Source organism: Fonsecaea monophora (genome assembly GCF_001642475.1).
Source record: "Fonsecaea monophora strain CBS 269.37 chromosome Unknown Scaff165, whole genome shotgun sequence".
In the NCBI taxonomy this organism is placed as follows: Eukaryota; Fungi; Ascomycota; class Eurotiomycetes; order Chaetothyriales; family Herpotrichiellaceae; genus Fonsecaea; species Fonsecaea monophora.
In genome coordinates, this window is record NW_019174096.1 from 1 (window position 1) to 11,106 (window position 11,106).

An 11,106-nucleotide genomic window follows, 5' to 3' on the forward strand; every position below is an offset into this window, starting at 1 on the left:
GTGGTGGTGGTGGTGGTGGTGGTGGTGACGATCTGCTGAGGATAGAACATCAAGACGGGCTCGTTGTGATAACTTTGACTCTTCCAGAGCCTGTCATGTTGGCGCTCGCAGATGTGCAACGGTAGATCCGGCACAATGACGAGTAACCTAGCGAGAGAAGGGCGAGCAGTGGGTCTGTTCATTGCCTTGGTTGCGATTCACATCCTGGTCCCGTCCACGTCTTCAAAATTGTGCTAAGCATTTCCCTGGTCACGGCGAGGTGACGAGCTGGCACATTATCACAAACCGCATACTGGCTGAAGTATGAATATTTGCAATTGCCTGTTTTGGACAGTGGTGGCATCAACTCAACTTCCTGTCCGGCTTGAAGAGTACTGGTCCGTGCTATGGTGCATGTTTCAGACTGTGGTAGATAGTGCATGATAAATGACTGAGGTTTTCGCTTCCACTGCGGAGTGCTCTCTTGACTCGTGACAAGGCTATTTTTACCGTATCACCAAGAACATTCTCTATGCATCGAGAGCTTTCAGGGCAGTCATTAGCTTGGCAGCTAAGCTGATGCTAGTGTCCAACGTCTCTATGTAGAGACTTGCTGTGTGGACGACTCCCTTCCATTGGTCACGTCGGTGGCGGCCTGAGGTGTACCATCTGTCTCGAAGAGTTTTGCGATGACATCCGGGCGTATGATGTCCTTTCGAAACTGCTCTTGCTGGAGTAACTCGAGATTTCGTAGAGTGGCTCCAGGATGAGTGAGATATTTGGCATATTCCGGAGTGCGCCAGTAGTTGTAAAGATACTTGAGGTACCTCGCGAACCGAGCTGCATCTGAATCATCGCCCTCAGAGGCATTCTGTGACGTTGCTGGCTTGTTTAATAGATGAGGAAAATTCAAGGCCAGATATTGGAGATAAAGAGGATTTGACAGGCATAGCACGAATTCGAGTTCGAGAGTGAACCGGTGGGACAGTGCAGCTGGAGGAATTCCTGGGTCCATGGTGCTACCAAGTAGAATTCCCCTTTTCGACGATAACCCGCCGCGCAATAGAACCAAAGAAGCACCCTTGGCTTGTAAGCAGCAGACCCTGTGAAATTGGGCAGCGAGCGTTGTCTTGACAATTCTCCTATCGATAGCCCCCCTCGCTTGGATCTTCAGTGTGTGCCTCGCAATTACGACGAGTGCCGATGTGAAAGTTGAAACAGACCGGGTCTGAAAGTGGGCCGCTTGCGTGTGTGACCTGCTCGAGCAGTAGCTCGGTCTGCTCAGCGTACGCGCCAAGGCGGAAGGGGAAGGGAGAGAGACAAGCCAGAAGGCGCGAACTCTCAAACCTACACAGTCCTTGGAGTTCTTCGGGGTTACGAGTAGTGGCTCTTGGTCTTCCTTTGCGACGACGTAATGTCCCTGTACTTGTACAAAGTGTAGGGCATGCGCATATTGTGCTCGGTTGGTGGTGGACCGACGTGAAATTGTGTCGCGGCAGTGCTCAAGCAGGAATACGTGTCAGATTTGAGTTTTGGACAGGGGTCACTGGGGTGCAGGTCGGGACCCAGAAACGCGTGATCTGTGCTGCGTCCACTGTGCTTGAAATGACGAGGTGTTTGAGGTCGAGACGAGGGTCTTCGGGTGGGTTAAGGGAACCACAAGGCTAGGTTGTTCAATGGCTTATCTCGAGATGACGGGCTGATCAAGGGAGCTTCAAAGAAGGATGAGGTTGGGGGACTGGTCGAATGAGCCTTCCAAGGTCATCCAGTAAGCAGTGGCGCAAGACTTTCCAAAGAGTAGATCAGGAGTGAATTGAATTTTGACGTGGGCAAATAGGGAGTGGGCGATCGTTGTTGACAAGCAATGGGGCTGGGTGAAGATCTTGAGAATTCAAAATTGCTAGTGAAGGTAAAGGCCATGGCCCAGTTGGGTGACCAAAGAAACAACAGGACAAGGCTGCTGTTGGCTGTCCATCACCAAGGATACGAGCGCTCTCAACAGATCTTGTTCACTACTCCATACTACTCAGTACTAACACTTGGATGATGCTGAACTTGTGCTTGTCCGTTTCATTTGTAGCGTGGCTGTGGCGTCAGGTCGCTCCTCTCTTGGTCAACCGTCAAGCCGCCTCCCCCAACTTTTCTGAGGCTCGAAGGCCCAGTGCCAGCATGGCGAGTGGATATTTGGGCTGATTTAGCGGCACCTTTAGCTAACTGGCTGCGCCCCGAGCCCACGGAGGACCCCCTACCAAACTCACCACCCCTCCTTCTGGATCCCTGCCGGGTTCGGACCCTAACTAAACCACCTCCGCAGGCTCTTCCTCGATATTCTTTCCTGACAAAACACGCAGCTTTGATTTCCTACAACTAACCCACCGTTGCCATCCTAGTCTCTTCGCATCGCCTGGTTTACACAGTCACAGCAAACATCTCCTACTTTCAGTATCGTCTCGATCACAGCAGCTTTAACCCTTTGTGCGTCGCCTTGGCTACCCGGCGCACGGTACTCTGACCCTGCATTCAAATCAGGAATTGTCTCTCCTGAGACGGTGAAGAGTCGCCCGGACGCCCACCAACCTGGCCACTTTGGCTGTCTTTCCAATCCATCACCTTTCTCGACGCCAGAATATTCACTATCTTTGACTGTACTTGTTCGTTCTCAGTCAGTCCACCGTCGTCACTTCAGCCACCGACAGCACCCATATGCCCAACTGCGCAGTCGGTGTCTGACCACCTTATTTGGCGTTTCGATCCAGACAAGGACCAAATCGAGACAACCAATGGCTCAAGCTGCATCTCTGGCCGGTATGTCGAGATCACGCGCCATCCCTCATGGTGCTTTATTCGTCCCCTTTGTCTCTCAATGGCGCTATTTATTGTCACCTACCTGATCACCGCACCAACTCTGTTTCATACAAGTCGTGATTGAAAGCAGCGACATGACTGATTCCTGTTCCACAGACCGCGGTCCAACTTCTCTCGCCTCTAAGAATCCCTTCCGTAACCTTGTCTCCGAGAACAACTCCATCAGACCCGTCTCGACAAATCCCTTTCTTGACTCTAACGAGATATTGTCTGCCGAGGGCACCACGAATAAGCCTACCTCCCCAATTGGCACAGGAGTTGCGGCAACCCGGTCTGATGTTACCGACAAGACTGCAGATATATTTGTAAGCTACATTGTTTTTGTGGTCATGTGCTTGTTCTGACCAGGAGAGCAGGCGACTCTCGATATAAAGGAACCTGCAAAGCCACCGCAATCTCATGCAAATGGCGCCACACGACGGGAAAACATCGCACCCAGACCACATCCCTCTCGTGGTCCTTCAACACGCCATGGGCCCACTAAATCGGATGAAGAGCGTCGGCGACAACAGGGGAAACCTCCTGGTCCTCCACAGGAACTTGACATCTTTGCAGACCCGCCCGAGCTGAACCGTCCGCGCGAACGGCGTCCGCCTCCTCGACGCAACTCAGAATCTTCTATCCGAGAGAAACCAAAGGATCTGGATCCCGAAGCAGAAAGAAGGAGACGAGAAAGGAGATTGCGCGAGGGGAAAGGCTCGCACAGATCTAAGAAGCCAAATGCAAGATTGGACATCATTGATAAATTGGATGTCACTAGTATCTACGGCACCGGCTGTAGGTTGGCAACCCGTGTTTACTGGATCTATGCTGACTTTTGCAGTATTCCATCACGATGGCCCATTTGACGCATGTAATCCCCATCGCAACCGCAAGGGCTCCAGGCAGGCGCCGATGCAAGCATTCCCAAAGGACTCATTAAATATGCAACTTGGTGGCTCTGGCCCGGTCAATACCAAACTCAACCTGGACCAGTATCACGGCACTGGGCGAGAGGCAAATCTTGATTATAACGATGCCGCAATCTACGAAGAGGACGCAGACTATTTCCGAAGACCACAACCAGAGAGAAGTGCCAGCTTCAATCCCACCGCCAAAGCCGAACCTTTGCATGGCAGCGAGACGGCCGGTCTTGGAACGAGCACATTCCTAGAAGGTGCGCCTGCTAGTCGAGCAGCAATCCAGCGCCGCGAAAGCGAGCAAGAAGCTGCGGAACAGGCAAACGCGGCGGGACTATCGCGTAAAAAGAGTCTGGCGCAAAGAATCAAATCCGTGCGTCCTAAAATTGCCGATGGGGGTCGCATGACTTCGCCTGAGCCGGCAGTAACTCCGACTTCCCCAATGGGGACGAGCAAATCGGAGCAGAACAGCGGGAATCCGTTCTTCAAGGACTATGACAAAGAACATGAGAAGAAAGGTGCTCAAATCGCATTTGCCGAAGAACAAGCAAAGAGCACTGGGCGTGCTCGAGCACCGTCGAGCCCGAAACGAGGTGGACTAACCCTCGAAAGAAAATTGACCTCTGAGAGCAACGGTCCGCCGCCTGAGGAAACCAAGTCTGCCGCTGCTGGGTTCCTCAGTCGAGTCAAGAGTATCAAAGGAGGACGAAGCAGGACACGCGAGAGGAGAAATACCGAGGCATCTACATGATCCCACCGTCTCTTTTTATTATTATTTTCTTCCTGTTTGCGGAACGGCAGAGTGATCGTTGGGGGGGTCTCCTTTTTCTTGGAAAACCGGTTGCATTGACAGGGTACGGTCAAGGAACGGAATCACATCAGGGCAAGATTTCGGCGTTGGGGAGACTCACGAGCTTATTTAGGGAGCATTTCAACGTGCTGAGGATCTTGCATGAAAATGAAACATGATGATATGACCAATGCACAAGAGGCACAAGCCCAGGAAACGTGGAATCGCGGCCTCTAAGCTCGGCAATATCTAGAGTCAAGGAAATTTTGGAGAGGGGGACGCTGGTTTCGACTCGTCAAATGGCGATACCCAGTGGTAACAATCGGTGGGAAGCAAACCTGGTGTCCTTATCAATGCCCGCGAGACGAAATCCTACTTGTGCACGGTGAAATGAAAGGGACAGGTCCATTGACGCTCGAGATTCAGCGACCTGTCCTACAGCCTTTTTCAAACCTGAGGCGCCAACGAAGCGGAGGATATCAGGGCAGAGTGAGTGAGTGTACCGAGGGGGGGAATAGCCAAATCATTATCGTTAAGAGTCGTCCGAGGCATGGATTCAATTATTGCTCGACGCTCGGTCGCTCGTTTGGAAATGAGATTGTTAATTAGCTGTCTTAATACGACGTGTTTGTTACCCATGAATGAATCCTCCTTACATACCTAGATAGGCACATAGGTAGGTAGGTACCCATCAACAATGCTTTTATGTCATATCACTTCATACAAGGAAGAGATACTGTATCTTTGTAGTACCGAGTACATGTACAGGTATAGGTTCAGGTTACCTGACCTCTGAAATACGAGGGTTTTGTTAAGTGTTACTCCGAAGAAAAAGCCACGATGTACATCTTTGCTTTCCTACGAGGATCTTTGTCAGTGTTCAACAACCACCTATCGCTCGTTACATGTGCCAGAATATCTCTCAGCCGGCCCCTCGCGTGCTGTGCCTCTGCGCAGTGGATATGTATATGTGAGTATGAGTGTGAGTGACTCATACCATGGTCGAGATTGGCACGTGTTTGATGGAATAGAAAATTATAGATCCCTCGTTGGATTCTCTGCTTGTGTTTGTTGGTGGTCGAACGCACCAGAAAGTTGGACCAAGGACAACAACCCTGCTTTCAAAAAGAGGGCAAACTCGAGACAGGTCACCCCCCCACCCCCGGAGCGCCAACACAGCCTCGCTGATCAGGCAGCGGGCAAAACTCCATGGAAAATCAATCACTTGGCCCTCCGACCCAATCCAATACACCTCCTATAACCACACACCCCAGACCCCAAATGCCAGCATAGCCCAGCGCCCCTGTGACTTCTACTCCCGCCAATGTCCCCCATAGTGTCAATACGATCTCCGCAAAAATCAGTCCGGTCAACAACCCGGTGCGGCCAATCAGCTCCTTCTGACGTGCCGAATACCATCCCCACGCGTTGTGGTAGGCGTGCTCCCAGAAAGTTGCGGTGGACGGATCAAAAGCTGGTCCTGCGTTCACAACTGTGTCTGCAGCTGTCGATGGCGCGAAGAGGAACTCCATGCACGCCCACCCAGCCGGAATCAGGGCGAGCAGGAGCGTAGGGAGTCCAGCAGGACCCAAGTGTGCAGGTTCCAGCGTCCTCAGTCCCGTGAAATAGACAACCAGCCAAGTGGGGAGGAAAGTTGCGAAACTGGCTTCAAGTAGCACCGCAAAGATGGCTGTCGCAAGAAGAGATGTCGCAATGGTGGTGTATGGATCGGTTAGGATCGGACGGTTTCGAAGACTGGATTTTGGTGCGCTGTTCGGGTGGTGTGAGGGAGCCAAAGGGCGAAGTAGATAGTATGGAAGGGCATTGCCGATCATTGAAGAGAGAGTCGTAGACGCCAGCGTTATGGGAGATATCTCGTAAAAGAGGCCCAAAAGAATGGCGGGCGGGGTATTGAGCAAGAGGGAAAGGGACGCGACATCGTACGCTGGAGATCGACGTGATTAATCAATTTTGATCCGTGATTTGAGGAGGATACGAATGTGATGCGAGGACTTACCGTCAAAGTCGCCAACCCAATATACGCCCAATTTGGTTATTTTCCAGCCCAGCAATCCCAGAATCTCAGTCCATGTATCGGGCCGTCTTGAAACTGCTGCAAGGTCGCCCACTCCGACCATTGAAGCCGCGCTCTGTAACCCTGACTCCAACACGGTGCTCAGCACCACAGTGGCAGCCAATTTCAATGGCTCAAATTCTTTGCGTTGTGAGAGATTGGACTTTGAAGTGCTGTCAAGATCCCTTCTCGGCGAGGGTTTGGGGATGATCACGACAGGTGAGCCATCAGACGACACGGTCGGGCGGGAGGGACGTCGTTTGCGCGCCACGATGATGGGGGAAGGGTCGGATTTGGAGCTTGGAGTTGTGGCAATGCCATTTGCGACATCGGCCGCGCTGCTCGTGGACCCGACACTCGATGATTTCGCATGGCGGCTTCGTGGAGGGGCCATGGTCGAGCTGGCTGCGCTGCGACCGGCGAGGCTGGAAAGGTTTGGCTCGTGCTCTGGATGCACGAGAGTGGTGGTCAGTTCGAGAAGATCCCCCAGCATTAAGATGGTCTTGCCAGACAGCGACACGAAAGAATTGGGAGATCTGGAATATGACTCTTGCCGGTAGAAGGAGAGGACTGTCTTGGAATCGAGAATTGAGAAAATCAGTGGCTGGAGAAGGCGATCGTGCTTGTGGTGGTGGTGTGTGGTGAGAAGACGGAACAAAACAACCCAGTTTCGCGATCGTGACGTGATTGGTTCAAGGGTTGAAACTGCGCCAAACGTCACCAACGCACCTCGACACCTGCACCTGCGGAAATCGAAGCCGCCCAGCGTCAGCTCTAAAGCAACCAAGCAACTTGACTCAAAGAATCAGGAGGAGACCTTCATCCACCGGACGATCCCGGCGGAGAGCTCCAGAGGGCGAACAAAGAAGACTTTGTTCTCAGAAAACACCTTGTTCGACTCTACCAAACAAAAACGTTTTACCATCATCGGCCACATCTGGCTCCCTACCGAGACTATGGCATATGAAGCAACCCTTTGTGCCTCTACCGTGGTTTTGTGTCGAGAGAGCCACGTACAATGCCATTGTGACTTTGGTTGCCGGTTACATTGTCAGACAGACGATAAATAATCCTCCTAGGAGACGTACATATTCTCTGAGGTCTATCTCAATCGTTGCCTCAAAGCCCCGTTTTCAATCAATTTGGAAGAAACGGAAAAGAAAAGGAATATACCGAATATGGCTGACTGTGACAGTAATATCACAATGTTCGGTTACGCTAAGGAAATCCCAGGTAATGAATACCGTGAAGACCCGTTCAAAGCATTGAGGATCCCACCCAACAATCCAGGTGAGTACCCAAGTTATGTGAGACCGAAGCTAAACTTCCTCAGCGTCTTCACTCAAGTCGCGCCATTCGCAGACGGTTTGCGCGAAGCCGGTGGTCTTGACAGATACGACTACACCCGACTCCGCATGGCTTGCACGACCATTGCCCAAGTGTTCAGACCATATCCCTATGACCGTCTCGAACCAGATACCAAGGAGCGCTATTTCGCAGGTTTGCAGGCAATTGCGTGCGACGAGTGCGGCACCCCTTCGGGCAGGCTGGTTGTCAAGCCCTGCCATGGCATGGGTTCCCGAAGCGCAGGCCGTTTCTCTGGCTGTGACAAGTTCCTTTGTATGTACTGTGCCATGTTCGCCCAATTGGCCCATGGTCCCGACAGGAATGCTGTGAATGAACTCTATTACTGCCTGCCCTGCAGCCAAAACTTCCATCGAACCCACAGAGTCCCAGCTGGGTCGCGATGTCAATGTAGTCACACATCTTATGAGGATGTTCTTGATCAACCAGATTCCGAATGGCAGTGTGCAAGGTGCAGAAAAACACTGCTGGAAACATGCGCCTTGTCTGCCCGCGACAACTTGATAACTCTGGAAGCCCAGGGGCGAGTCTTCGCGCGCGATAGCAGCCAAGATCGGAACTCTGGAGGATTGAAAAGGTGGGTTGACCATCACCACGACAACAGGAATAACTGTCCAGGTTGTGGTATGCATTACACCAGGCTAGTTCAAACCTGGGATGGCCAGGACTACGATGACTCTGGGACTTGGCCCCGAGGTATGGTTCGACAGTGCATGACATGCCTGGATCTGAAATGACGAGTGGTAGGTGTCAGAGATCCTGGAGGCCAGGAGAGGAAGGTAAGGTAATAGGTCAGGGTGCATGATTCAACTCTTTCATACTCTTAATCATCGTCTTCTTCAGGTGGGTTATCTGGATGTACTCTCATCTCAATGGTGCCGGTCTCCCGGCCCCGAGCATCTTTTGTCACAAATGAGTATTTGCCCCTTTGTTCTCCTTTTTGTTCAATCCATAAATCTTTAAAGGTTAGTTCCTTGGTCCTGTTGATGCTTTCAATCGCCGAGATCCGGTCAAGGGTGGCCTCCAGGTAGTCGTCAAATCCAGGTTCTGCACAAATTTCCTTGAATGCGTTCATCATAGGCACGCTGTCTGCACGGACCATGGCACTGCTGTCGATGGTGAAGATATTGTCGTGGTCGTAGGTTTGAATGAAGTCCGCCCGGGTCATGATCTGACGAGCAATATAGAGAGGAATCTGTGGCAGAATATGGCCATGTTCTTCATCGTAGCTCGATTCCATGTCCTTTTCTCGATCCACCAGCGCCTTTGCCAGAACCATGGCCGCGCTTGCATATTTCTGTTGGTCCATTACGTCGTCGTCCATTTCCTCACCCAGAATACCACATTTGTTCAAAAACCACGTCTTCTCCGCTTCGTTGATCTGTCGACACATTTTCAACATGTCGGTGCTTTTGGCGACCCGATTCAGAAAATTGAGCCGCCCGCCCACCAGTTCGTAGACTTGCTTGAGAATCTCGGGATCCCGTTCCTGCTCTGGAAAGTATTTGCCGCGATATCTTTCCAGTGCGGCGATGGCGCGATCCTTGGGGAGATCCAGAATGGGGATCACCTCCATTCTCGTGGCATACCGCCGGAGACGTTCATAGACCCAGTAATCGTCAGAATTGAAGATCATGGTGATGAGATTTGCTGCAGCCCACTGTTCCGCCCGCTGCTGCATCAATTCGATCAGATCGTTCCCGACGTCATTGTCGCGGATCAAGTGCGCGCAGTTGACGATCAGAATGAGAGGTCCTGTCCGGCCTGGCTTGCTGGTTCGGTTCCTGTTTGCCAAAGCAACCTTCTCAAGCTTGTTGAAGGCTCGTTCTATGTCAAGCAGCGCGGTGGTGTCTCGTGGACCGCGTATCGAAAACAAGGACCCGATATAGTCTTCGTGAAACTCATAGTTCAAGGCCTTCCCCAGTCTGATGCGGAAGATTTCAGGATCGGCGTGAGCTTCAAACATTGAGACACCCTCCCCATTCCTCTCCTTCATTGCTTCCAGCAGCATCGATGACTTTCCCGTGCCCTTCTCACCAACAAGGAGATAATATCTGCCTTTTGATTCCCCGTTAATGATGGCATTGATCCTCGCCTGCTCGGGCCGGGGGATCCAATGATCCGTTTCGTCGGCCGACTGCTCTCGAGGAGGAGTGCGGGAATCGGCTGGTGATGCAAGTTCGAGCATCGGGTCGCCAGGCGCAAAGGCCTTTTCTATCTTGCGTAGCACCAGAGCTTTGTAGTAGACGTGATACGAGTAACCCGCGAGACCAAGAACCGCGATCGATGCAAATGTGGTCATCGCCGCCTCAAAAGCCCTGGACGCGGTAGGTCCTAGACGACTTTTCGGTTCTGGTCCCGATTTCGACGTCTTTGGTCGTTCATCGTCATCTTGGTCGGTACCTGGGAAGTTGCTCGTCGGGCCGAATTGCTGGGCAAAGGCGCGCGAAGTCGCCCGCCTGGAAGCGAGAATACGACGTCTGAAAGATGAAGAGACATGTACAGGTCTGGCGACCACCAATCTTTGTAAGTTCCTCATGATGGGGAGCTATGCGCCTGAACCAGCAGGATTTCTAGGAACCGGGGCCGCGGCGCATCCAAGGTCATACAAGCAATACTCTCGTACGCGTCTGATCTCGCGTCTGTGGTGGGGAAGGGAAATTAGACGACCACGCGCAATGGACAAAAACCCCCAGGCGCACCGCGAAAACTTGATGAATGAGCGATAGAAATGAAATGGTAAAGAGTGACTTTCTAGAGCCAACAAAAAGTGCCAAAGAGCAAAGGACAAGCACAGGGTAAAGAAGTTTAAGGGGCGGATATCGTAGTGGCAGAGAGTGAGTGGCTGTGGCTTGATGCCAGACTTTCCACGCACGTGCTCAGCAGGATGGACAAGTTCGTTTGATTGGGGTTGTGTTGATCTTCATCCTTACCTTGTTCTTGGTACCTACCTAGGTCCTATTAGGTACAGTACAATGTACAAGGAGATACCTCGCACACACTCGGGGTGAATGCCTGTACATGCATAGCTATCTTGCTCTTTGACTTGGGTAGAATAGTTATACCTCGTACTGTTGCTCGATGTTGTTGCTGTTTTGTTTTTCTCCGCAAACCCCTTTTTATATGTCACTCAC

At 51.8% G+C, this 11,106-nt stretch overlaps 5 protein-coding genes across 5 annotated transcripts; 2 read left to right on the top strand and 3 right to left on the bottom strand.

Annotated features, from left to right (window-relative positions):
* Window positions 1-577: 577 nt before the first annotated feature.
* Window positions 578-994, bottom strand: AYO21_11520 (hypothetical protein; the record flags this gene model as incomplete). The annotated part of the gene is made up of 1 exon (XM_022661410.1): window positions 578-994. One exon carries the CDS (start codon window positions 992-994, stop codon window positions 578-580), a length of 417 nt encoding a protein of 138 aa, XP_022506262.1.
* A 1,765-nt stretch (window positions 995-2,759) lies between these two features.
* On the top strand, window positions 2,760-4,494 carry AYO21_11521 (hypothetical protein; the record flags this gene model as incomplete). Its single annotated transcript, XM_022661411.1, has 4 exons — window positions 2,760-2,784; window positions 2,941-3,149; window positions 3,201-3,621; window positions 3,668-4,494. The coding sequence occupies 4 exons, from the start codon at window positions 2,760-2,762 to the stop codon at window positions 4,492-4,494; spliced, it is 1,482 nt and encodes a 493-aa protein (XP_022506263.1).
* Window positions 4,495-5,750: 1,256 nt separating this feature from the next.
* AYO21_11522 (hypothetical protein) lies at window positions 5,751-7,001 on the bottom strand (the record flags this gene model as incomplete). Its single annotated transcript, XM_022661412.1, has 2 exons — window positions 5,751-6,478; window positions 6,551-7,001. The coding sequence occupies 2 exons, from the start codon at window positions 6,999-7,001 to the stop codon at window positions 5,751-5,753; spliced, it is 1,179 nt and encodes a 392-aa protein (XP_022506264.1).
* Window positions 7,002-7,812: 811 nt separating this feature from the next.
* AYO21_11523 (hypothetical protein) lies at window positions 7,813-8,476 on the top strand (the record flags this gene model as incomplete). The annotated part of the gene is made up of 2 exons (XM_022661413.1): window positions 7,813-8,227; window positions 8,313-8,476. The coding sequence occupies 2 exons, from the start codon at window positions 7,813-7,815 to the stop codon at window positions 8,474-8,476; spliced, it is 579 nt and encodes a 192-aa protein (XP_022506265.1).
* Window positions 8,477-8,795: 319 nt separating this feature from the next.
* On the bottom strand, window positions 8,796-10,511 carry AYO21_11524 (hypothetical protein; the record flags this gene model as incomplete). The annotated part of the gene is made up of 1 exon (XM_022661414.1): window positions 8,796-10,511. One exon carries the CDS (start codon window positions 10,509-10,511, stop codon window positions 8,796-8,798), a length of 1,716 nt encoding a protein of 571 aa, XP_022506266.1.
* Between the last annotated feature and the right edge of the window lie 595 nt (window positions 10,512-11,106).